Source organism: Suillus discolor, assembly GCF_016758755.1.
Source record: "Suillus discolor strain FC423 chromosome Unknown F5147scaffold_32, whole genome shotgun sequence".
Taxonomy (NCBI): Eukaryota; Fungi; Basidiomycota; class Agaricomycetes; order Boletales; family Suillaceae; genus Suillus; species Suillus discolor.
This window is the reverse complement of record NW_024541279.1, coordinates 311774-335091: the sequence shown is the minus strand read 5'-3', so window position 1 is coordinate 335091 and position 23318 is coordinate 311774. Positions and strand designations below refer to the sequence as shown.

General features: G+C 48.1%; 10 protein-coding genes across 10 annotated transcripts; 4 read left to right on the top strand and 6 right to left on the bottom strand.

Moving 5' to 3' along the window:
• Positions 1–91: 91 nt before the first annotated feature.
• F5147DRAFT_774478 (uncharacterized protein) lies at positions 92–1734 on the bottom strand (the record flags this gene model as incomplete). Its single annotated transcript, XM_041441613.1, has 12 exons — positions 92–295; positions 349–400; positions 457–631; positions 685–819; positions 882–941; positions 1186–1199; positions 1259–1287; positions 1348–1386; positions 1435–1449; positions 1495–1514; positions 1564–1596; positions 1662–1734. 12 exons carry the CDS (start codon positions 1732–1734, stop codon positions 92–94), a joined length of 849 nt encoding a protein of 282 aa, XP_041292137.1.
• A 1648-nt stretch (positions 1735–3382) lies between these two features.
• Positions 3383–4495, top strand: F5147DRAFT_613595 (putative methyltransferase-domain-containing protein; the record flags this gene model as incomplete). Its single annotated transcript, XM_041432484.1, has 3 exons — positions 3383–3575; positions 3634–4030; positions 4085–4495. Coding segments are annotated over exons 1-3 (984 nt in total), but the record flags the coding sequence as incomplete, so codon positions are not given.
• On the bottom strand, positions 4341–6528 carry F5147DRAFT_803167 (uncharacterized protein). The gene is made up of 7 exons (XM_041443322.1): positions 6017–6528; positions 5665–5960; positions 5509–5612; positions 5373–5458; positions 5297–5314; positions 4936–5247; positions 4341–4857 (listed from the first exon to the last, which is right to left on the bottom strand). The coding sequence occupies exons 1-7, from the start codon at positions 6278–6280 to the stop codon at positions 4621–4623; spliced, it is 1317 nt and encodes a 438-aa protein (XP_041292135.1). The 5' UTR covers positions 6281–6528; the 3' UTR covers positions 4341–4620.
• A 319-nt stretch (positions 6529–6847) lies between these two features.
• F5147DRAFT_212066 (uncharacterized protein) lies at positions 6848–8852 on the bottom strand. Its single transcript, XM_041428626.1, has 13 exons — positions 8684–8852; positions 8593–8625; positions 8523–8542; positions 8456–8470; positions 8362–8400; positions 8280–8308; positions 8208–8221; positions 8121–8156; positions 7903–7962; positions 7717–7851; positions 7426–7657; positions 7324–7375; positions 6848–7263 (listed from the first exon to the last, which is right to left on the bottom strand). The coding sequence occupies exons 1-13, from the start codon at positions 8754–8756 to the stop codon at positions 7060–7062; spliced, it is 942 nt and encodes a 313-aa protein (XP_041292134.1). The 5' UTR covers positions 8757–8852; the 3' UTR covers positions 6848–7059.
• A 1084-nt stretch (positions 8853–9936) lies between these two features.
• On the top strand, positions 9937–12103 carry F5147DRAFT_803161 (mitochondrial inner membrane protein Mitofilin; the record flags this gene model as incomplete). The annotated part of the gene is made up of 3 exons (XM_041443321.1): positions 9937–10011; positions 10080–11257; positions 11315–12103. 3 exons carry the CDS (start codon positions 9937–9939, stop codon positions 12045–12047), a joined length of 1986 nt encoding a protein of 661 aa, XP_041292133.1. The 3' UTR covers positions 12048–12103.
• Positions 12104–12179: 76 nt separating this feature from the next.
• On the bottom strand, positions 12180–13352 carry F5147DRAFT_577941 (uncharacterized protein; the record flags this gene model as incomplete). Its single annotated transcript, XM_041431421.1, has 4 exons — positions 12180–12655; positions 12714–12993; positions 13051–13218; positions 13284–13352. 4 exons carry the CDS (start codon positions 13350–13352, stop codon positions 12180–12182), a joined length of 993 nt encoding a protein of 330 aa, XP_041292132.1.
• Positions 13353–13496: 144 nt separating this feature from the next.
• Positions 13497–15574, bottom strand: F5147DRAFT_212002 (uncharacterized protein). Its single transcript, XM_041428625.1, has 9 exons — positions 15457–15574; positions 14700–15410; positions 14640–14648; positions 14497–14589; positions 14346–14448; positions 14111–14286; positions 13991–14054; positions 13883–13937; positions 13497–13833 (listed from the first exon to the last, which is right to left on the bottom strand). Exons 1-9 carry the CDS (start codon positions 15471–15473, stop codon positions 13628–13630), a joined length of 1434 nt encoding a protein of 477 aa, XP_041292131.1. The 5' UTR covers positions 15474–15574; the 3' UTR covers positions 13497–13627.
• A 68-nt stretch (positions 15575–15642) lies between these two features.
• F5147DRAFT_698279 (uncharacterized protein) lies at positions 15643–17729 on the top strand. The gene is made up of 8 exons (XM_041437544.1): positions 15643–16166; positions 16217–16527; positions 16587–16653; positions 16754–16827; positions 16877–16930; positions 16983–17246; positions 17312–17397; positions 17452–17729. The coding sequence occupies exons 1-8, from the start codon at positions 15796–15798 to the stop codon at positions 17497–17499; spliced, it is 1275 nt and encodes a 424-aa protein (XP_041292130.1). The 5' UTR covers positions 15643–15795; the 3' UTR covers positions 17500–17729.
• Positions 17730–18470: 741 nt separating this feature from the next.
• F5147DRAFT_653473 (uncharacterized protein) lies at positions 18471–18978 on the bottom strand (the record flags this gene model as incomplete). Its single annotated transcript, XM_041433788.1, has 3 exons — positions 18471–18696; positions 18822–18847; positions 18874–18978. The coding sequence occupies 3 exons, from the start codon at positions 18976–18978 to the stop codon at positions 18471–18473; spliced, it is 357 nt and encodes a 118-aa protein (XP_041292129.1).
• A 1256-nt stretch (positions 18979–20234) lies between these two features.
• F5147DRAFT_698269 (glycoside hydrolase family 37 protein) lies at positions 20235–23315 on the top strand. Its single transcript, XM_041437543.1, has 9 exons — positions 20235–20476; positions 20531–20791; positions 20846–21316; positions 21372–22294; positions 22341–22448; positions 22500–22598; positions 22651–22696; positions 22750–22849; positions 22898–23315. The coding sequence occupies exons 1-9, from the start codon at positions 20348–20350 to the stop codon at positions 23086–23088; spliced, it is 2328 nt and encodes a 775-aa protein (XP_041292128.1). The 5' UTR covers positions 20235–20347; the 3' UTR covers positions 23089–23315.
• The last annotated feature ends 3 nt before the right edge of the window (positions 23316–23318 follow it).

The following is a 23318-nucleotide window of genomic DNA, read 5'->3' as shown; positions in this document are numbered from 1 at the left end:
TCTTACTATCAGTACGACGAAATTGCCGAACACATTCTCGGATTCTCTCAGCTCTGCAGAGTAATCTTATTCATCTGGAGCGTTTCCACCGCTACACACTGCCGCCAGCTGACAAATGTACACGCTGTTGGAGAGCAATTGTAGTTATGTTTGTTCCTGCATCGGAATCGGCCACCAGTTTGGCGTGATATTCTCGAACGCCAAGAACTAGGCGTGGACCCAACACAAACATCTGCAAAATGGTAGCAATTTCCACAAGACAATAATAAAACAGGGCGCCCTCGGAAGCTGAGGACTATTGAAAGGATGATGAACGTTCACACGTAGATATCAGATCACGATACTTACTGAGATCTTCGGAGATAAAGAGCCAAGGACCAAGCAAGAAACAGCAGCATAGCTAGCAAATCACAAACATCAGAAGAGAAGACAACCATATTTAAATTACGAGCTCACATTACATGAGGTTGCACCAACACCGCAAGCCAGCCTCCGATGATCCAGACTGTGAGAAACAGTGCAAAGATTTGCCATGCAGTGTACAGTGCCAGTACCATGGTATATGGAATCTGAGTATTTTCCCCAGTGATTGTATAACCGCAGTTATAGGTGCCGGAAAGTATTAGCTCCTCTGACGTTTGTCTAATGAGCCTGTTGCGTTGTTTTTCGTTCATAAAAGCTTACCCCCAGAAGTTTGGCTAGTCCCTCTCTCGGCAAACACTCCGCAGGTGATGGAGATAGCCAGCAAGATTATAATGAGAAATACAAGAATCTTTCTCGATCGCTGATACATGGCATATAACCGAACGATCATGATAACTTGTATGATGTTTCAGCCACTGAGTCAATATCACTCAAGGTATTCCAGCTTAGTGACTCACCACCCGCCATGGAATTTACGACTACAAATATCCAGTTTATTGCCAAGTACGCAATGATGCCTGAACAACACAGTTAGTGATGAGCCTCGGAGGATCAACGTATCCAACAAACTCACAGCTGTTGCAGTCATGATATTGCATCAACAAGCTCAAGCAGTTCACTCACCCCTTCATAGTAGTACAGTTAATTAGATGAGAATGACAGGCATTAGTGCAATATACGGACTTCATCTGTCATCGAGACTGACGAAATAACTATATGTCGCCGGTTAGCAGAAACAAACGCACTGAATGTGTGACCTACGCAGTATCCCGAAGCTGAACGTGGAAGATTGCTTATTAGCACAGCGCCAATGTGGTTATCCTTACAAACATACACAATATATGGCATTGCGGCATATCGCACCTATGATACTTCGGAGTCAGAAAAATTTAACAACAGAACTTTCAGACGCAAGCTACGTACACCGAGATAGATAAGAGTCATGAGGGACCAGCGTTTCCTCTGCCCCAAATTAATTTTATGATTATATTCTTATGGGACACTGCTCACCCAGACCAGTTCGACCTATGAGACCGTTCTTAGCCTTGAGTGCGTTACGCATCAACATACCTCTTGTCCAAACATCAGCACTGCAGATATCATAAGAATATCAATAGCGGTTGATTACTATCCGCTCACCCCAATCATATAAAACCGCAACAAGGGCAGCAACTGCGAAACCGTAGTAAGGTTAACTCGAGGCATCACTGACATTATGCAGGTGGCTCTCCACGAACCTTGAACATAGCTGTAAGTACGAGACGAAGCAATGAAAGGCCACCAAATGGGATCATTCGAGACGAAGGTCATTTGAGGGATGGGTGCACGCGAGTGAGTACTACCAACTTGGTGGACGTATGATAACAATGGCGTTCGTGATACATCACTCGCCCAGCTTTTATCGTCGACATAGGCACTGTGGAATGAATATTATATTCGTTCCTGCCTTGACCAAAGTAAGTTTACCTATATTCAGATCTTCAGAAACCAAGTAAAGCGCTGTCACACACGGGGATGAATCAAATCTTTGAACACAGCAAAAGTTCGAAACCTTGATCAAACGTTATAAATTGTAATTTTAGAACTTCAACCTCCCAATGTGACACGAGAAATGACGAGATATTTGGACGATCGACAATACCGAAGACTTACCCACATGAAGGGATACAAGGCCATGACCAATGTCTACCATGATGTTCAACCGCTAAGTAGAGATATGCAGGCAAGATCAACGAACAGCATTTTCTCCCCGGCAGGCTCGCGCTGCCCCTCGGTCATCGGGTTATATAAAAAGAACTTTGATGTCGGAAACAGATTTCATCGATCATCGACATTGATCATGCACATGGTGCCGCATCGAAGTTGCATCAGATTGAACAGCTGGGTGATACGCCTTGATTAGTAATATGCAATAGCCTTCTTCTGGGCCTAGTCCATATATGCTACAGCAACATAAATCAACTTGCACTGCTGATTTGTGATGAAGAATCAGATTCCTCTGTTCGTCACTACACAGTAGTTTGATGGTTCCACGGAACTTCCACCCGCCATAGCGCGTACACTATTTATGGCATTACCCTTCTAAAATGGAAATTCAGAAACAAGCTCATATGTGTGCTAAAACCAAGCAGCAACTTACAAATTTTGTCAGCTCATCCCAAGTTCGTCTACACACTCCACGAGCAGCTGGTTTAAAATTGGGGCGATGATGCAAAGTCCTTGCAGATGAAGCTGATATACGTTTCCTTCTGCTTGATAATACACCATCCCGACGAGCTCCCTAAAAACGTCCGAAACAGTTTATTTGAGGGGTAACCCGCACTCTTCCTTCAAGCACTCACCCATCTAACGAGAATCCTGCACCCAAAAGGTAGTCACGGAACCCACTCCCGCGTCCATCTCCACTTGTTGTCCTCGCCGTTGTCCGAAGGTGCCATACTGAGCTCTAGCCTGTATCCACAGCTGGTAGCCTCGCTTCTTCATTTCCTTCAACTCTGCTTCTTCCGAATATGTCAAGAGCCGCGGTCCTTGGAGTCAAAGGTAACCTGGCCTCACGGCCCGTATTGAGAAGATTCAGGAAGACGAAAAGTTGCAACTAGAGACCACGTTCAACAAACAGACATTGGAGTATATCACAAACCTTCTTGAGCTCGATATTGAGGCACAGGATAGCCTGACTCGCACATTCTACAACGGAGAGCACGCCAGGTTGGTGCACGTAGACTGCAAACAGCTGTGGCGGGAATCAAGCACGTAAACTGAGCTTAGAAGACCAACGAGACATTCGAAACCACGGTCGGGTAGGCGTAAGTACTTTGGCAGGAGCTTCCGGATGCTTGCGCCGACCCGCATCCTCTATGAAACAAGTACCTCGAACCTGAAAGGACTAGTGAGTTGGTCCAGAATCAGAAGGCTGAATGGCAAGCTTCCGAAGCTAACACGAACAAATAAGGATGCTGTTCCACACCTGCGATTATGACCGGGATGCACAACCATGTCAATTTTCCAGAGAAACTCGCGATCCGTCCTTTACTTCCACATAATACTCACTCCACATGCAATTTTTGGGATAAACAGCAACTTGCCTTTAAGTTTGATGCTGAGGCACAACGGGAAGGGATCGAGACTTACGGGATCGCAGGTCGCGTTTGGTGACTAGATGTTGCTTTGATGTTTCCATTACCTCGCTCTGAGCGTGATGCCATGTAGGGAAGCAGCATATCTAGTGAACAGCTACATCGAACATCCTTCTACTTGGGAGTTTGATCCGCCCTTGATCGATCAGCATCTATCTGGGCACAAACGAGTTTTTCTCGAACTTGGTTCTGGCACTGGCATTGTTGCAGCAAAAATAGCTCAAGCGGCTGCATTGTCCGGACGAGATCTAGTCATCGCAACTGATCTGCCCGAAGTCTGTCCGCTTCTGGAGAAAAATCTTTTCGTCATGCCAAAGGGCGATTCAGCAAATACACAGGTTACTTTAGTACGACCTCTTTCGTGGGGTAATTATGATCATGCCATCAACATCGTACGAGAACTTAAGCTCGTCGACGATCCAAGTGGACATGAGCACGGCTGTATCACGCACATAATCTGCAGTGACCTTGTAAATACTATAGTGCTATCCATGCTCTAAGACTAATCACTGACAGAAATGCAGGTATATTTTCCGGAGCTTCTAGCGCCCCTTCTACGCACCCTTCTCCATCTAACCTCTCCACCCTCTATCTCCATCTTCGAATCACAGCCACGAGTTATCATATCATACAAAATACGGAGCCTTTCTAAAGAGACTCCATTCTGGTCGGCATTCGGCCTGTGGTTCTCGTTTGAACCTGTCATTGCACGAAAGACTGATGCGAACAACTTGCTCTCCGAGTGGCAACGATTCGGATCTGATATAGAGGATGATGGCGATCTGGCATTCATCTTCGTGGCATATAGACGTCCAGAATCATTAAACTGGACGATTCCGTCGGAGGATATTGATCTACTTGGAGGCGTTGGCGCAGGGGGGACGTGTGACAAGAAGAGCGACGAGACATTTGAGACCTTGCTCCTCATGGGCCTTGGAGTGTGATATGCATTCGCTTTACATTTTATGTACATACAATACCCATTCAAATACCAGGAGATACATAGTACATACATACCCAACACAGGATTCAACAACAACTCCCACTTCCTCATGACGTCTCAGGACACTCCGAGTCCTCCGTGATGATAGAAGCGCTGATTTCCATTCTCTAGTAAACCTACGGAGTTGTCGAAATTCTTAATTTCCTCTGCATACTCGGGTGGTGCAAAAGAGCGCATTACAATGCCAGTTGCGTGAAAAGATGTCACATTAACTGGTTGCGTCAGCAGTGGGCCAGAGACATGCGGTGCATGTACGAAGCCAACTGCTTCGAAAGGCTGAACTTCTAGATGGTACTGTGACCCAATAATAAATTGCAAACAGCAGACTGGTGAACGGGTTTCTCCAGAAAGACAAGAAAGAAAGTCACTCACCCTCACAGAAAATCGGGGAAATATGACACTCTGTTTGAATGTCTTTTTTAAGTTCACTTCACCTCGGAGAACCCGCTTGCCCGGGGTACTAGCATCTATTGCTGGCCAGAAAATAGCACGTGCCATTTTGCTAACGAAGAAGTTATCTGTGTGCTTTCCAGCATGATCACTTGTTGCGTCCGAGCCTGTAGCCAACGATCGCTTCAGGAAGATATGGATGGCTTGGTGATTGGCGAGTAAATCGAGAGCTTGTTCGTCTGTGCCCGTGAAAGTTAGCCACAGTGGTATCGCAGAACCGCGAGCATAATTGAGCTACAGGTACAGTGAGAGGCCTGATGTTCGAAGTCAGGAATAGACCTACTGGTTTGGCTAGTGCTAGCTACAGATGTTTTATCGTTTTAGGGCCTTGCGAATCGCGAAAAGGGACATCGACGTACATTGAAATCGACATCCCCTCTCTTGGCACCAAAGAGAGTGCCTGTAACAGTGACTGGTGGAAGGATGTGCCAGCCCTCCGGATCACCTGCCATTATTGAACACGAGCATCGAAGACTACATTGCTCGACAACCCACCTTCAGGACCCACGAATGGAATGTTTTCTTTACATGCCTTCTGTAACATAAGAGATGGCAGTTCCGGTTTCGTAATTGGGAAATATCCAAAATCCGTGGTTAAACTGCGGACTATTGAGTGGTCCCGAAAAGCGTCCAAGAAAGCGGAGAACACACGTTTGATTCACTCTAAGTGCACCCCGCTTAATGATGGCAGTAATCTTGTAGTTGATGTAAGCTGGACTGGCTCGCTCTGTGAATGAAGGCGGAAGGGGAAATCTCTTCTTCTCTTTACGGTCTAGAACCTCCGTCTCGTTTGGAAGTGCTATCTCGAAAGGCCATGTATAATGGCCTTTGTCGAGTTTGGATACTATGGATCCATCAGGAAGGGCCATCGCTGGAGTCCACAACACTTTCTCGATGACAAGAAAATCTTGTCCTTCCTGTCCAATGAGGGTTGTCATCGCTTTTACCTGTATCGCCCATAAGCATCGTAAAGTTGCGCAAACAAATGGTGACTTGCTGTTACTAGGATAGCCTTGGGTGACTCCGACTTCAAAATGTCCAGAGTCACGCTGCCTGAAATGAGATCACCAGCATAGACTGCTGGGCAAAACTCCGACGTAGGAGCACGACCTTTTGGCACTGAAAGGAGAAACCATTTGTGTCCCTTGCTGTCTTCAAGTGATACAGTGTGCTCAGAGCCAGGGGTTAAGGCATTCGGTGGAGCCACGCTGCTGCCAGCTCGTGCTGTGTACCCGGGAAGTTCATTATCACCCTCTATGTGATTCATTGCGACACAAACAATCGATTGTCGGTTTGCGAGCTGCGAGGTTGTCTGTGGTAAGATAACTAAGATAAGAAACAAACATATTCCACGACTAGCGTGTTGTGCTAGTGCGCCTGGTAACCAAAGGTTGATGAGAATACCCAAAAATAAGTTGAGTCCATGCGGCTACCTAGTCCTACTAAGACTAGTTTTGGGCCTGGCCGGGCAAGCATCAACTCATCTCAGATGCATCCCGAGTTTACAAAGTGTGCTGCTGAGTCGAGACCTGGAAAGTTAAGAATACTAATCATTCAGAATGCTGAGACCTTCCCGGTTTCTTCAAAACATGTGATAATAAGCCTAGACCGCCAAAATAGCAAATCTTTTAGTGAAGAATGATGCATATGAATATGATAGCTATAGATTGTGTCGAGAGAAGTCAGAGCATCAAGTTCAAATTTCATTGTTGGAATCTGAGATCTCCCGGGTAGCGGGCTTTCAATATTCACTGAATGCGGCTAACTGGTTCACTACTATCACAATTCCCTTCAGCTTCAAGATCAGGAAACCCACTGCCAAGCGAAGTGACTTGTAACTCACTAAACCATAGGGATAGTAGACTATGGCAAGTGCGGGTGGCCAGCCAGTCCTGTTGGTGGTACAACATGATATTGGCTAAGCTTATTCTATATCTACTACGAAACTACCACGAGCGACGAAACAAACTTTTCTTGCTCCCTGAAGAGTGCCCGACATTGCTTAGTGTGTTGATGACTAGTCGACTCAGTCTCGAGGTCTTCCTGTTACACCGTGACAGCACTACTAGCATATGCGTGCTGATAAAAAACAAGCGAAGTCATGTAGGTTCCTGCATCAGAATCGGCTACAAGCTTAGCGTCATATTCTCGAACGCTAAGGATGAGGCGTGGTCCTAGCATGAACAGCTGCGTGACTGACACAACATCAAGAATACTATGATAAGTCATAGTCCCCATAGAATTTGAGTCCTATAGAAATGCATCAATAACGGTAATACTAAGATGTCAGTGACAGATCGATCGGCATACCACAAGCGTTGGGGACAAAAAGCCGAGGGCGAAGCAAGAAGCAACAGTGAAGCTAGCAGATGCGGTTCAGCAAAGTACGATATCTACATTTAAACAGCTCACCTTCCAAAGTAAACCACGTGGGTTTTTATTACCACCATCAAACAGTCATCGATGGTCCTTGCCCTGGATGGTCGTGGCAGTTCACGAAAGTTTTTTACAGCAATCCAGACCGCAAGACATAGTAAGAGGACCTCCCATAGAGTGCAAAGTAGCCAAGTCATGGAATTGAGAAGTCGGGCGTCTCCCTCATAGTTATAATTGCATTGGTAGGCACCGGAAAGAATGAACTCCTCTGTTATTCATTGAATAAGCCTAATACACTGATATCTTTAAACCATAATTCAAGCTTACCCCCTATGGTATGCCTCGTCCCCGTTGCAGTAATCCCCACGCACGGGATCGTGATACCCAGGAAGGTTGCAACAAGAAAAATAAGCATCTTTCTGGATCGCCGATACATGGCATGTAACCGAACGATCATGATGACTGGTGACCAGTCAGCCAATGCAGAATTACTGAGGTTTCTGAATAGCTCACTTCCTAACAAGGCGGTGACGACTACATTAAGCCAATTTAGTGCTAGGAACAGATTATTGCCTAAAACACAAGTTAGTAATGAGTCTCAGGCAAAAACGCTCCAAACGAACTCACAGCTGTTGCAGTCATTATGCTGAACAAATTAATCAAAAATATCACTTACCCCTACGTAGAGTGCAGTTGATCAGACAGGAATGACAGGCATCGGTATAGAACACTCACTGCATCTGCTACCGAGATTGTCGGAAGAGTTACTATGCGCTGCTGGTCAGAAAAGAAAATGCAGTGTATGTCAAGAAACACACTAAGCATGAAGATCCTGATTGTCAGAGAAAGCCTATTAGCACAGCGCCAACTTGCTAGTCGTGCAGACCTACACAACGTATGGCAGTGCAGTATAGCGCACCTATAATATTTCAAGTTAGTACAACACGCCAATTTATAACACAAAACACGTACACTGAGATATAGAAAGGTCATGAGAGACCAGCGTCGCTTCTGCCCAAAATGACATTATTATCGCGTTGTTTTGCTGATATGGTACTTCGCTCACCCAGATCAATTCAACCTATTATATCATGCTTGGTGAGATGGCTATTCCGCTAGTTGCATCAGCTTACCTCTTGTCCAAAAGCGAGCGCTTGAAATATCGTTAGGATATTAATAATCCTCGACTACTATCTTGCTCACCCCAATCATAAATAATCGCAGCGGAGGCTGCAACTATGAAACCACAACCAAGGTTAGCTCAAGACATCAACGACGTCAACTCTCCACGAACCTATAAAATAGCTGTGAAAATTATACGAATTGACCAGCGGCCACTGACTGGGATCATCTGAAATTACGGTCATAATGAAGGGATAGGTGTGTGAGTGGCAATTTTAGTGGATGTACTAATGATCTAGGCCACCAAAAGCCAGCATTCGTGCGGAATATCTACCACCATCGAGCACTTTTATATCGGCCTTTACCACAGCCCAGCGCTCAGCGCTCATGTCGTAAAAACCTTGTCTCGGTTTGATCCGGCGGAAACCTGACGTGATATGATCAAGAGAAGATTTATACACCGCTATAAACCAAGGAAACTGGTAAGACGCGGTGCCCTAAGGGCTGAACTGGGGAATGTTGTGACGAGAATAAAGTATAGCATGAGAGATAGCCGAGGGGACTGCGTTTCGAATGGGGATGGGATCAAGAGCTCACTATGACATCTTCGGTCCACTGTAAGATTGACGTCACTATCGACTCGGCCACGATAACGAAAGCCACAGTGGTTTGATGGTTCTGTCCTCGACGTAGGAAAAATATAGTCCAAGATACTCCACCGTGCATATCGTCAGTTGATATTTGCAGAAACTTTATCTAGAATGGGGTCGGTGAATCAGAAATTAAGCATGCGCCAGACTTTCAGTGACACATCTAGTACGAAATGTCATCCACAGAGTAACCTACCACAAAATTGTCTTCATGACGAGCTCACGGGAGCCGAAGGAGACCTTGTAGACAGGCCCCATCGTTGACGCGCGTATTAATCTCCCCTGATCAGACCTTGAGGGAAGGAAGACAGTTGTTTTTCTGCGCGTATATACTTGCGTGCTTGTCACTAGTTACGCCCTCCTGATTAGGTGCTTCTTCAAAACAGCTCCAAAATGTTAATTCAACCGATTGAATTTCTTGGAGTTGATTACGTCCTTATTCGCCAGCAGCGCCGATGCCATTTGCAGACAGCGATGATGTTGCGTTGAACCTGTGACAAGTCGGGAATCGTGATGGTCGGCGAGTCGCTGCGACCCTTGGGGCGCTAATCTTGACGCATCACGGGTTTCCGAAGTGCAGTACTTGCTAAGCGACCGTCGCATTAGTGACCTTGGGATTACTTGGGCAATGGGCGCTACCAGGGCATGCGTTTATGGTTATTGGTGTATCGGACGGAAGCACAACGGCAGCACGGGAATTTCCGGACCAATTTCTGCCTTGCAATTCGCCAGCCAGGTCTTTGATTTGAGCTCATCGAGCACCACAACGGCGGCAATGCATCGCGCCATAGCTGTCCCTAGACATGTTTCGGCGACGCTCGGACGAGGCCTCATACGGACTTCTCGCAGGGTGAGCAAACAAACTATAGTATTTCTGTCTGGGACGTTGGCTTATGAAGGAGTTAACTGTACTGGCAGCGACTAGCCTCCACCACCTCTACCTCCAATGCCCTATCTAATTCCAAACCGGCAAAAGTCGTTCGCAGGATCTTATTCTATACTGTGGCAGCGACGGGCACGTTCTACATCGGCAGTGTATTCGTTTCCTTCGAAAATCAGCAGTACCGTGAATTGTTCACCGCAAACGTTCCTTTAGGGAAGGAACTAGTCGACTATGGCGAGGTGCACAAGTGGGATGAGATCACCATCGAACAAACTGTGGTAGCTACCGTAGACGCCTACAAAACCGTCTACAATTTCGTACAACGGCAGCTGGGTAACGTGCCGACAGAAGAAACGATCGAAAAGGCGGCCAAGTCAGCATTCAAGGAGTCCAAAGAGCGCGTAAAGTCTGCCGCTGCATCCCTCAAGACTGCCGTGAAGAAAGTGGAGGAAGAAACGGTCCCGGAAGCAACCGCGAAAGCAATTTTCATTGCACGACAACATGGTGCACAGTTTGCTGATGAATTGGACGACCTGATCCGCAAAGCAGAGGCAGCCCTTACTGGGAAGTCCGTTGACTCTCTTCATGAGGCGACAACTACACCGGCTCAGCCCGAGTCTTCTCCAGATACTATCCCGCCACGCGATGACACTGACCTTATAATTGTATCGGACAAGAATCCTGGTAATGCCGTTATTTATGCCGCACCGCTTCCCATCGGCTTTGAGCCCCCACCCGGATATGAGCGCCCCGCACCTCCAAAGCCTGCCCCGAAGGCCGCTGCGGAACCCACTCCCGTGCCCCTGCCCCTTGTCGCTCCAGCCGTGTCTGAAGTCGCCGTGTCTGAGCCTGTGATCACCCAGCTCGCATCCACGATTGACAACCTCGCTTCTTTCCTTGCCTCCAACCCTGCTGCCTCCGAAAAAGCCAAAGATGTTCTTGAGGTGGCCAAAGCTGACCTCACTGGCCTCGCGGCACGTATTGAGAAAATCAAGGAGGATGAGAAGCTGCAGCTAGAGATGAAGCTTGACGAACAAGCGCGGGAGTATACCACAAAGCTTCTCGAACTCGAGCTTGATGCACAGGATAAACTAGATTCGCAACAAGATGGCTTCAGGAAATTCTACGATGAGGAGCGTGGCAGGTTCGCTCAGGTTTACCGTGAGAAGCTGGAACAGGAATTACGCACCCAGACAGAAATTATCAATGAGCGGTAGGTGACCATCACTGGCTCGGGCACGGTACCCGTCACCTTACTCACTATCTACAGGTTGAAGGAGGAAGTGATCGCGCAGGGTATAGAGATGCAGAGGCGGTGGATCCGCGAGGTCAAGGTCCGCGTCGAGCAAGAACGCGGGGGTCGTCTCGCCAAGCTTGATGAGCTCGCCACAGGTCTCAAGCGCCTTGAACGTCTCGCACTCGACAATTCTTCATATCTTGATGAGAATATTCGCGTGCACAGCATGTGGACCGCCATACGTGCTATGCAGAGCGCTGTCGACGCGTCGATACGCAAGCCATTCCGTGAAGAGCTCCGTGTGCTCCGACACATCGCAGTCGCCAAGGAAGACGCAATCATCGCTGCAGCATTGGACTCCCTTGAACAAAGCGACATGCCCGACATTGGCGTTGAGCCGTTTGCAGACCTTGCATCATGGTTTAGCACCTCTGTTAGGCCACGCGTCTCGAGCGTTGCTTTGGTCCCCGACCAGGATGCAGGTGTACTCACGCACCTGGCTTCGCACTTTCTTTCTTTGTTTAGGTTCCAGCGACATGGACTCATTCCTGGATCGGATGTGCTGAGTATACTGTCCAGGGCGGAGTATTACATGAATGAGAAGGATCTTGATAGTGCTGCAAGAGAGTTAAATCAAGTGAAAGGAACTGCAAGGGAGCTGCTCCGAGATTGGCTAGAAGCTGCACGGAAACGGCTGGAGGTTTTGCAAGCTCTTGAGGTATTGATGTCTAAAGTCATTGCATGTGTCACACTAACGCCATCATAGGTGATACAATCACAAGCAACAATCGCATCGCTGCTTGTCGTATAGATTTGAATGCTAGCAATATATAGATATATCCCACCCGCGTAGTATCATCCATTCCATCTTATCCAAGTCATAAATCCAGGGGATTCACTACCCCTGCATTGGCACATTCCCCGATAATGCGAGTGCACATTCGCAGATTACCTGCGCGCGCCGCACGACCGTATGTACCGTCTCCTGATTCTGCTCGGTAGCTGCCACATTGCCCTTTGTGACCTTCACAAGCCCAGGGAAGATTGTCGCACCTACACGATCCTGTTCGCCTCGCTCGCTCTTGAGACAGCGGCGTACGAGCTCTATCTGACGCGGGTAGAGGATGCTTCCGAGCTCGGGAACGAAGCTGCGGTAAAACGCGTCGGTGGATGATGATGGGGCACTGTGCAGCATGCGCGAGAACGTGTATGCGCTGGCCAGAATCGGAGCTGTGTTGTTTGCTGATCCCCCAAGCACTTTGGTGAGCCCTGGGAGAGTCTCTGCAAGAATAGCGGCTGTCATTTCTGGGTCGCAAGTTTCCACTGCCGCCGAGAATGTTTGTCGGCGCCAAACGCATGCTACGACAGGGTTGCCTAGTGCATGACACGATCGTCAGCATGGGATTGAGAGAACATAAGAACTGACACGTACGGGCGAACAAGTGCTCGTGGATCCTTGTGAGTTGAACATTTGCCTCAGGGGAGTTTGTCACAACGAGATTGTTGATGATCTCACTGCTGATGACTTCTGACATCGCATGGCGAAGGATGTTCTGTACCTGCATTGCTGAGACATTATAGGGCACAGGATCATAAGAGCCGGTGATGTCGCCCAAGGCAGCTCCATAGATATCAGACAGTGCGGAGGGTGGTGCGCGTACAATATCTGCTGCCCAGCGATTGATCGAGCGCTCCAACAAGGACGCAGTATTCTATATGCATAGCAGACTAGAGGGTGGTCCCAGCACTCAGTGAAATACTGAACATACTTTGATGGAGAAGTCATCGACTGAACTACCCCCAAGATGTCTGCTCTCCTGTTGCTCGTCATTCGCACTCCCTTCTAGTAAGGCGATTCGCGCGCGGAGTAATGCGACCTGTTTCTCTTGTTCTTCGAGTTGCCGACGTTGTTCTTCGACTTTCTCGTGCGCAATTCGCTAAAGATGAGATAGATGAGACTAGGTCAATGATATCGAGATCACTGATGATGATAGTTACGCACGAAGTTAGTCAATGCATAACGGTACTGATCGCCGCTGACCGCATCGATCTGCTGGGGTATGTAGGCCATTGAGGAAATGGGTATCTGAATAGACACAGGATGTGCAGGCTGAGTAGACCTCCAATGGTGGTCAGGACATTGTTGAATCAAGGCGGTCACGTCTCGGAGGCAGTGTAACGCCTCAGGCCTCGGCCTCAGCTCGTGTGCCAAGCTTTGTGTCACAGGATAAGCACTACGGGGATATTCATAGTTCACAGAGGTAATTAATCGGATATGCGACGTTTATGCAAGAATATATTTTCCGCAGTTGGTATCACGCCAATCAAGGGATGTGCAGAACTACCTCACTTGACCTGTAACGACTCCATCCCAAACTCTCCTCCACTGCCGCGGTCAAGTTCATTAAAAGGGTCACGCATGCTTCCCGTTTTCGCGCGCCACAGTTGTGTGTACAACGCCTTTACCTTTTGAACTTCGGCGTCAACAGCCGCAGTCCTAGCCGCAAGCGAAACGAATATGGCATGTTGCGTCTGGAGGGTGGATGAAATTGCTAGGGGAATGTAAGCTGAGGATGAGGGTAGAGCGAAGGAAAGTCTAACCTTGGGGTGTATTTTGAGATTGGGATGCCGATGCGGATAGTTTCCGCTCAATTTGCTATTCAATGTATTAGAACACTTCAGAGTGTTACCAAAAATACGGCACCATACTTCGATAGTGTTTTTGAACCACTGCAGACGCTCCTGCATCTCTTGCGTGACACGGGTGAAGAATCTGGCCAGCAACATGTCAACACTTCAAGATACTTCACATCGGTGATCTACACGTACTCCAGAGGGAACGAAGCATGATTCTTGAGATATGCTGCGCTCTGATGCGGGTTTTTAAAGCCCTCGATGATGTTGGTTGCGACAATCGTGTCTTGAACTGCTTGTTCAGTCTTCACTTTCAGGTCCTTGGCGAAGAGAGAGTCCAACTGAATAACAGAGGATACACCAAGCAGCTCCTGAATCGATAAAGTCGGTAACCGAACATACTGGACATATGCAATAAAATGAGGTGCACCTTGTGCAATTCGCGAATTAACTCCTGGCCCTTGATCGCCTCTTCCCCCATTTTTCGCTGTTTAAGCTCGTTGCTTATTTGTATACGTCCCTGAATGTGCGAGCTATGCGAAGTAAGTCCTGGGACATGTTAGCGCTTATGATTAGCGTACTCGATAGTTTCAAACGTCCTCTTGATATCATCCGGAAGATCATTAAACTTCGTGGATTTTGAAAAAGGTGCAGGTCCGCTTATGGGTGTGGTACTACTCAAATGTCATTGAAGCCACCCTGAATATAAGCACCTTTGACTAACCTCATCATCCTGCGATATGTCAACACCAATTTGAATTAGAACGATGCGAAAGGAACTCACGATGATTGTCTTTGTTGCCCAAAGATCGATGTCCCCGCTGTGCTCACCCCCAGCCCGCCAGCAGGAGCTGGCTGCTGAGTATTCGTGCTCCCGAACAGTCCACCCGGCTGCTGTTGGGTGTTTCCGAACAAATTACTTGTCTGTTGCTGTGGTTGCACGGTTCCAAAGAGACTAGTCGACTGTTGCGGCTGCGTAGCTCCAAATAGACTGGTTGATTGTTGTGGTTGCGTGCTCCCAAAGAAACTAGTAGATTGTTGTGGCTGAGTGCTCCCAAAAAGACTAGTAGACTGTTGCGGCTGAGTGCTTCCAAATGCGCCGCCAGTCTGCTGCCCAGTCGCATTTGTTGTTGAAGGGTTTGCAAACAAAGATGTACCCGATGGCTGCTGTTGAGGCTGCCCAAATAGAGACGTCGTAGGTTGTTGTTGCTGCTGCTGCTGTTGCTGTTGTGCGGGCTGCCCAAATATCGAAGTCGATCCGGACGGCTGTTGCTGCTGTGTCTGTCCGAAAGCGCCTCCTCCAAACACAGAACTTCCTTGAGCAGGTTGCTGTGTCTGGGTTTGAGGTTGCGCCCCGAAGCCACCGAAGCCCGTCGTTGTGGTTCCCGCTCCGGAGGAGGGCTGCGTATTTCCAAAGAGCGAAGTGGTGGGCTTTGGCGCGTTAGATTGCCCGAAGATGGACGTGCCGGTATTACTAGTGCCAAAGACATTGGAACTAGATGACTTGAGCCGTAGGTTTGAAAACATGAATTAGAGCCTACCCTCCCCCGAACGACATGTTTGAAGATTAATTTGAATAGTCCGCTGAGGCTGAATCTCAAGACCTAGTGCGTTGACACCACTCGCTGTTCTGAACAGTGAGCAAGACTTCCAGGTTGGGCCTGTCCTGGGGTCCTAGTTTGCGGTGCCTTGTACGGTAAGTTCCGAGGAGAAGCACTCCGGGCTCACCTTGACTCACTACTCGACGAGTCACATTATTTGTTCACTGGACACGATAAAACGCTCACCACTGTCTTGACCATCGTCTTCCATAGACTTGAGCTGTGCCCCGAACGAACTGAGGGAGGGCCCACTAGTTTGTGATACCTCGTAACCCCCTGATGGGAAACACAGTTCACCCAATGCATAGTTCCTTCGTGAATGCCGACCTTGTAGAGTGTTTTCTGAGGTTTCTGCCTGACTTTCAATGCCTTGCCTCAACAATCTTGACCTCAAAGGCCATCTACAACGTCTTTCAACAACATCCTCGCTCGGTTGTTCGCTCTGTAGCTTACAACTTGGTTGGACCAGCCTTGCCACAAGCACTACGTTTCATCCGATGCAAGAATGCGCAACTATATTACAAGCCCGTTGGTGAACTCTTGGGCGAGGACGATATTCAGAAAAACCCAGTGCTTTCCAGCGAGGACATTACAAGCCTTGTGGACATTTCCACCTCCATTCAAGAGCTCGAAAGCCTGTTTAGTTGGAGGTATTTTCTGTCATCTTTTACAATCCTATTTGTCCCAAATGTTTTGTTAGAATGAAAGACCGACGATTCAAGACAAGCCAGCTCTCCTTGGCGGAGTCGACAAAATTCCAGAAAGCCATGTACAGAATGTCCTTGTTCTCGGCTGTCTATGGCCGCAATGCTCAGGAGTCAGCTATTGGATCTGACTCAGATCAAGAAGAAATCGATTCGGCACTCGAAGAAGCCAAGACACTACGAAAAGGCTTCTTCAGAAGTTTTTCCACTCCTGAGCTGAGGGATATTCAATGGGTTGAAACGTTTTTGCGAGGAGTAATCACTCGCGGTGAGGGTGTTTACTTTGCTACGATGCCACCTATAACCTGTGAGCGCAAGCATCGCCCTTCAGGCCTCAGGCTCCACCCACTCATGAAGCTCGTATAGACAGCCCTGAGTCATCATTTGTGCTATACTGTGCTCCCCACCACGTGATCGATGTATATAAGGGGGGGTTGGACTGCATCACCGAATGGGATTCCGACATCACCGAAGAAATCCTTTTCTATGACGACTTCATCATTGAGCCTTTAACCTCTAGTCCTAGTCGACAGGACAGAACAGCCTCACCTTCCTGTTACACAAAAACAGCCTATAATTGACGAAATCGTTGGAGAGCATGATCGGTGTTCGTGTCCTCCATTATTTTCGGTTGATGATTGCTCATTTGGTGACAGGCTCGCAGTGTCGATCCGATACTATCAAGTGTCTGGATCTATGGGGACCAAGTAGTAAGTCAAAAATAATAGTCTACAGCATAAACTCAATCCGTGATCACTGAAGACTGGAGCTACCTCTGGAGCACACCACCTCTCCACTCAATCGCGCGATTACTGAAAGGTCATGTCGGCGCAAATCTTGCAGATAGAGCGCATTTTTTGGCTCTGATGTGCGAGACACCAGCTGAGGAGCTTGTCGGAGGGTTGTTCGACTACAAGACGCCGGCTTATAGCACATGGAACAAAGCAGACTGGTTATGTCCACAATGCTTGGAGAATTTCATACGTGACCATCTCCATATCTGGTACTTGGGCCAGAAGGTTAAACGTAAGCCTTTTGCCCTTGATCACTTTCACGGATGTCCACTCACTTGATCCACTTGATCTCCTCAGGAGGAGACGTGATTCCAGATAACTGCTGGTACGGATATAACTGTCGTACACAAACACACAGACTAGCACATGCGCAGAAATTGAATGTGAGTTCTTGCAAACTGCCCTAGTGTCGAGGATTGAATTTATTTTGGTTATAGCACTGGTGTGAACCCACCAGGGGAGATGCCCCTCCGACCAACGTCTGAGGGTTACAGATTCTTTTATGGACCATGGTGTGTATTTTTAGGCTCGGCGCTTTCTATCCTATATGCGTAGGCCGCATATCAAAATTTAGCCGCGATTACCCACATTATCAGCCAGTATGTCTTGTCTAGCATAGTGGCTGGGACTAGCTTTGTTTGTATTCAAGGTTACCACTCAGAATGACATGCGCTAGAGTGATTTGACAAAAGCGTTTGGCGAGGCCCATTACAAAGGCTCCTGAACATAATGGACCAGTGATATTGAGCACCTGTCCGTCACAGGACGTTTTTGGAATCTAAAAACTTGAACGCTGAATACTCCATTTCGTTTTTGACTTTCATTTTATTTTCATTCCATTGAAGTTGCATTCATGGAGCCAGGTGCGTTCTTCGAATTTGCCCAAATTATATTCTCCATGGATTATACATTCTGAGACTACTTGCAAAGTGGGCTCATAGATTACAGGAAAGGGGTAGAAGATACGAATTCTCTATCTAAAAATGATTGGTCTAGACTATAATTATGGTAATTAGCCAACTGACGTGGAAAGCGAAGCCCTCGTCAGTAGCGTCTAGCAGAGCGCCATCGAGTCTGACCATCTCCTTAGTACCTGCCGCAGGCATCCGTCTCCTAGGATAAGGATCTGTTGACCGGACTAGAGGGAGGCTAGTAGAGCGGGGGCAAATGTAGCGGTTTCGAGCCTGCGAAAGCTCGGGGCTGTCGCTACCCCTACCACTCGTACTTCTCGTTCCGTTTAGGACTACTATTACTAAGCCTGTGCGAACAGTGGGAGTAAATGGCCTGCGCGATACTGCAACTGCAACCTCTTTAGGGCCAGCCAAACGCGTCAGTGTTCATGACCCACCATTGGGGGGGTAGTGCACAGTTGGGGAGCAGAGGGTTGTGGGTGGAACGAAGCTTCGTTACAAGGTTGGCCTTTATCCAACCACGAGGCCCACACACCATGGGAACCCTAATGCAACCTTTCGGAAACACCAGGAATGTTCGGGTCCGTGCGAGTAGGCGATGCTGGAAGAGAAGAAGGGCCCCTGCCATTAGGTTGCATCTCCGACGCAGCTGGTTCAAAAACAAGAGGAAGGGACATATTCTCCGTGGAAGTCTCTTCAGCGTGGTGGGCTGTGTTGTACAGCTCGTGGTACATGTGCGTTGCTGGTATTCCGTGTACCACGAACAGTAAACTACGACACAGTCAGCCAATATGTTCAGTCCAAGAAACAGCCCCTTACTCTAATGTCGTGCCTCCATACGATGCCTGCGATCACATCTTGGGTTGGATATTGAACTCAATGTGATGAACACGCACAGGAAGAGCAACCACGAGGACCACCACTGTGGTGGAAAAATGTTTTACTCACAAAGCCCACATGCCAAGTTATGTCGTGTCTGACCAGCTGGACTTGGAACGCAATGCTGTGTCCACATAGCGCCTTATCAGGGCGGAGTCTGGCGGCCCCGGGCATGTTAGTAATCTGTCAAACGCCAGACCATTATTAGCACGCCACATCCTCCACGCAGAGAGGTCCGGGATGGATCAAGTTATCGAAATCTTCATTGGTTGCCTGCGAATGTTCTGTCAGCCCATCAACTGGAACCCTGACAACGAACTAGTAGTGCCCACTGATGGACTCATCCCGAAATATTACACGGCTTCTGTGTGCCAATACCTATTACTTCCACGAAACAGGGAAGCCCAGACCATTTACTATGGAATCGGCGCAATATTTCACACCTCATACGAGATTTATGGTAATTGCAAGGGGAGGTTGTGAATAACAATTGCCTCAAGCATGGCAAATTGCCAATAAGGCACAAGTCTTTAAAGTGAAAAGGTCAGGTACACAAGAAGTGCTCTGAGGACGGTAATATGATATCTTACCTCATAAGCTAGGACATAGCAGGGGCGCTACAGGTCCAGGCACCTTCCTATGTATTGCGATGCACGATGGTTTCTTCCGTTTCTAGTGAGAATAGTGAAGTTGCTTGGGATGGACGTTCTCAAGAGTCGCGGAGGTACCATGGAGGGGGTTGCCTTGACACCAAAATACGCGATTCCATTGCTTGAGTCTTGAGATCAGTGTGCCAAAACCCTCGACTACAAGTATCCTACATGTTGGAACCGGTGATACGGAGCTTGCCCACGTTGAAAATCTGGGAAAGACGGACTTCAGCCAAACGGTTCCCTCATCCGTGGGTGTTATTAGTGTAATAACAAACAATTCGAGTCTCGGGAGGGAGGATGAATTGAACACTAAAAGGTCGCCCCTGATGACATACGACGTCGGTTCATGAATGGACCTACGTCACAAAGGTGCGGAAGCATCAGGAAACATTGATAGAAGCCTGAAGGAGAAAGGGCGAACTTAGGAAGACAGATCTATCTAGGATCCGGCTCACCGTTCAGCCGGGATGAAGGTGAGAGAAAAGGTAAGTCAAGTCCCTGACTTCTCGCATGCCGAGTATAAAGGAGAACTGTGGAAAGCGGACCGCACTGATGGCCTGTTGAGATCGTTAGGTTCGAGGTGCGGCAGACCGTGGAGAAAGAAGAGAGCCTGATAGTGACTTGGACAATTGCTTAGTCGCAGACTGTTATCAGCTCCGAACAAGGATTGCTCTGTGGTTGTTCTCATCAGCGTCTAGACATAATTTCCACGATTATTTTCCGCAACACGTGGTGTAATTAATTCCAGGCAATAAATTCGGTTAAACCCCCTCAGACCATAACTCTGTCTTTCGCTTCGAGCTTAGCCTGTGCCCCACAAGTAGCATAGCAGGTTTGCTGTTGTTCACTTCTTCTCTGCTCGGTTCGTTCCTTTCTTTCTAATCATCACCATGGCTCCCACTCTCAATCACCCAACCGGCGTTACCTTCGTCGATGATGGCCATAACCCAGTCCACGTAGATGCTGCTACATACTATGGCGGCGGCGAAGCATTCACTCGTTCGAGAACCTACAGTCATGTAAGGCGTCCTTTTCGGCGAGCATATTCTCAGTTTCTCATGCCACGTCTATAGTCACACATTCATGGGTATATCCCTAAGCGTACTCCGCTCTTCGAAGAGGATACGCACATGAGGGCTCGGCGCATGTCGCATGACGAGAAGAGCGTCACCGGCCCTCGTCGCTTCCTCATCGATGTCGAGGAGACCATTCGTGTTGTCCTTGAGCAGGAAGACACAGATGGTGATTTTCAAATCAGTATCACTGATGCGGGCCCGAAGATGATGGCCCTCGGTACGGCTACAAGCAATGGCTTCAAGACTTTTGATGTCCGAGTCAGTGTCTATGTTCATGATATCGTACCACTCTCAGTATAACTATGATTCCAGGGAACCTACATGCTATCCAACCTGTTGCAGGAGCTTGCCCTAGCCCGGGATCATGGACGCAAACGTATCGTCCTCGATGAGGCTCGTCTCTCGGAGAATCCAGTCGATCGTCTCTCTCGCATGATCAAAAACTCATTCTGGCACTCGCTGACTCGCCGCATTGATGGCGATGGCCTCGAGATCATCACTGCCGACCCTAAGAACCGTACGGGCCGCGTCCAACCTCGGATCTATGTCCCTTACGGCGAACCCGCAATGGCTGAATACTACAGAAAAGTGGCGCGTGAGAAACCACACATGAACCTTGATGTACAGGTCCTACCTCCAAAGCCTGATGATGCTGTGTTTGTCAAAAGCTTGAACTCCAAGCCGGGTCTTTTAGCGCTCGCTATGAATGAGGTTGATGACGGCAAGGGTGGCCGGACCCTGAAAGGTATTCCTTTCATCGTCCCTGGCGCTCGCTTTAATGAGGTGCCTTGCTCAGTTCACTGGATTGTTCTTACTGATTAACATCATTCGATGGCAGCTCTACAACTGGGATTCCTACTTTATCTCCCTAGGCCTCCTTGTGGATGGCCAAGTGACCATGGCGAAGGGCATGGTTGATCACTTCATATTTGAAATCAAGCATTACGGCAAGATTTTGAATGGAAGCCGGAGTTACTATTTGTGTAGGACGCAGCCTCCATTCTTGACAGACATGGCGCTGCAAATCTACAATCAGCTAGATCGCTCAGATGTGGAGTCTAATCGACAATGGCTGAAACGCGCAATTCAAGCCGCCATCAAAGAGTACCATACCATCTGGGTCGCGGAGCCCCGCATTGACCCTAAGACGGGGTTGTCTAGGTACCGCCCCGACGGTCTTGGAATTCCTCCTGAAACTGAGGCGACCCACTTCACGCATATCCTTGAGCCTTATGCTGAGAAGCACGGCATCTCGGTACTCGAGTTTAGCGAGAAGTACAACAACGGAGTTCTGAAGGAGCCTGCGCTGGACGAGTACTTCTTGCATGATAGAGCTGTGCGCGAATCGGGTCATGATACGACGTACAGGTTTGAGAAGCGGTGTGCGAACCTTGGGACGATCGACCTACAGGCACTACTGTACAAATATGAAGTCGACATCGGCACGGCCATCCGGGAGGTGTTTGATGATGAACTCGAGCTCGAGGAGGAATTCGACTTGGCACCCTTCCCGCCTTCTGTTGAAGCATATCGCAACCCCTACCGCGAGTGCTCAACCAGTCGGTTACAAAATAGCGAAGAGTGGTTTGAGAGAGCCGATCACAGGCGGGAGATGATCGACAAGTACCTATGGAACGAGAACAAGAAGCTGTACTTCGACTACGATACAGTTTTAGAGAAGCAGAGCCTGTATGAAAGTGTTACTGCGTTCTGGGCGCTCTGGGCTGGTTGCGCGAGTGAGGAGCAGTGCTGGAAACTTGTGTAAGTCCAGTTGGCTTCCTTCGTAAACATATCTAACTTGACGTAGTTCGCAGTCGTTGAAGAGGTTTGAAGTACTCGGGGGTCTTGTTTCTGGGACCGAAGAGTCTAGGGGTAAAATTTCCTTGGACAGGCCAAACCGGCAGTGGGATTACCCGTGCGTTGATGTCTCCTTGATTGTGCATACAGTAAATCTAATAATTTCCAGCTATGCATGGCCTCCTCACCAAATCATGACTTGGGTCGGGCTAGAACGCTACGGCTACCTAGAAGATGCTCAGCGATTATCGTACAGGTTCCTTTACATGTGCGTGACCTTATTTCGTCTGATTCGTACTGAGTTGACTTGATTACTGTAGGATGACCACAGCGTTCGTTGACTTTAATGGTGTTGTACCTGAGAAGGTATGTGATACCAGCAGTGACTTCTGTATGCTACTAATGAGAATGTTCGTCAGTTTGATGCAGTGAAACTTTCACACTTGGTGGATGCTGAGTACGGCAATCAAGGTTTAGATTTTAAGATGGTTCCTCGTGAAGGCTTTGGTTGGATGAACTGTGCGTTTTGGTTCATCCCCATGTTTGCCAGCTAATCGATGATCACAGCCGCTTACCAGGTGGGACTGTCTTTCTTAACGACGCACATGCGTCGCGCAGTCGCAACGTGCACCAGCCCAGAAATCGTCTTTGGTTCATCAGCAAACCTTGAAAATGCCGTCGCTCAAGCGGCACACGCTGCCACTGATCCTCTTGGCCTTGCGATGGAGTCGTTGGACATTGACAGTCTACCTGCTTAAGCGTTCAGCACGATGTCTGTTTGGTTTTGCCTTGATATTATAATGTGATGTCTAATGTAATGTGCCCTGTGGTCTGCGACAGTACTCATCTAATACATCTCGGATCAGATTTAGATTTCCCATTTCTTTTTTTTTTGCATTTTTCACTTGTATCTTCTTACTCATAGTCACATATCATGAATAAAGCTTCAATAAAAGGCCCCGGGAATCTCTTGATGAGTCAGCAATGC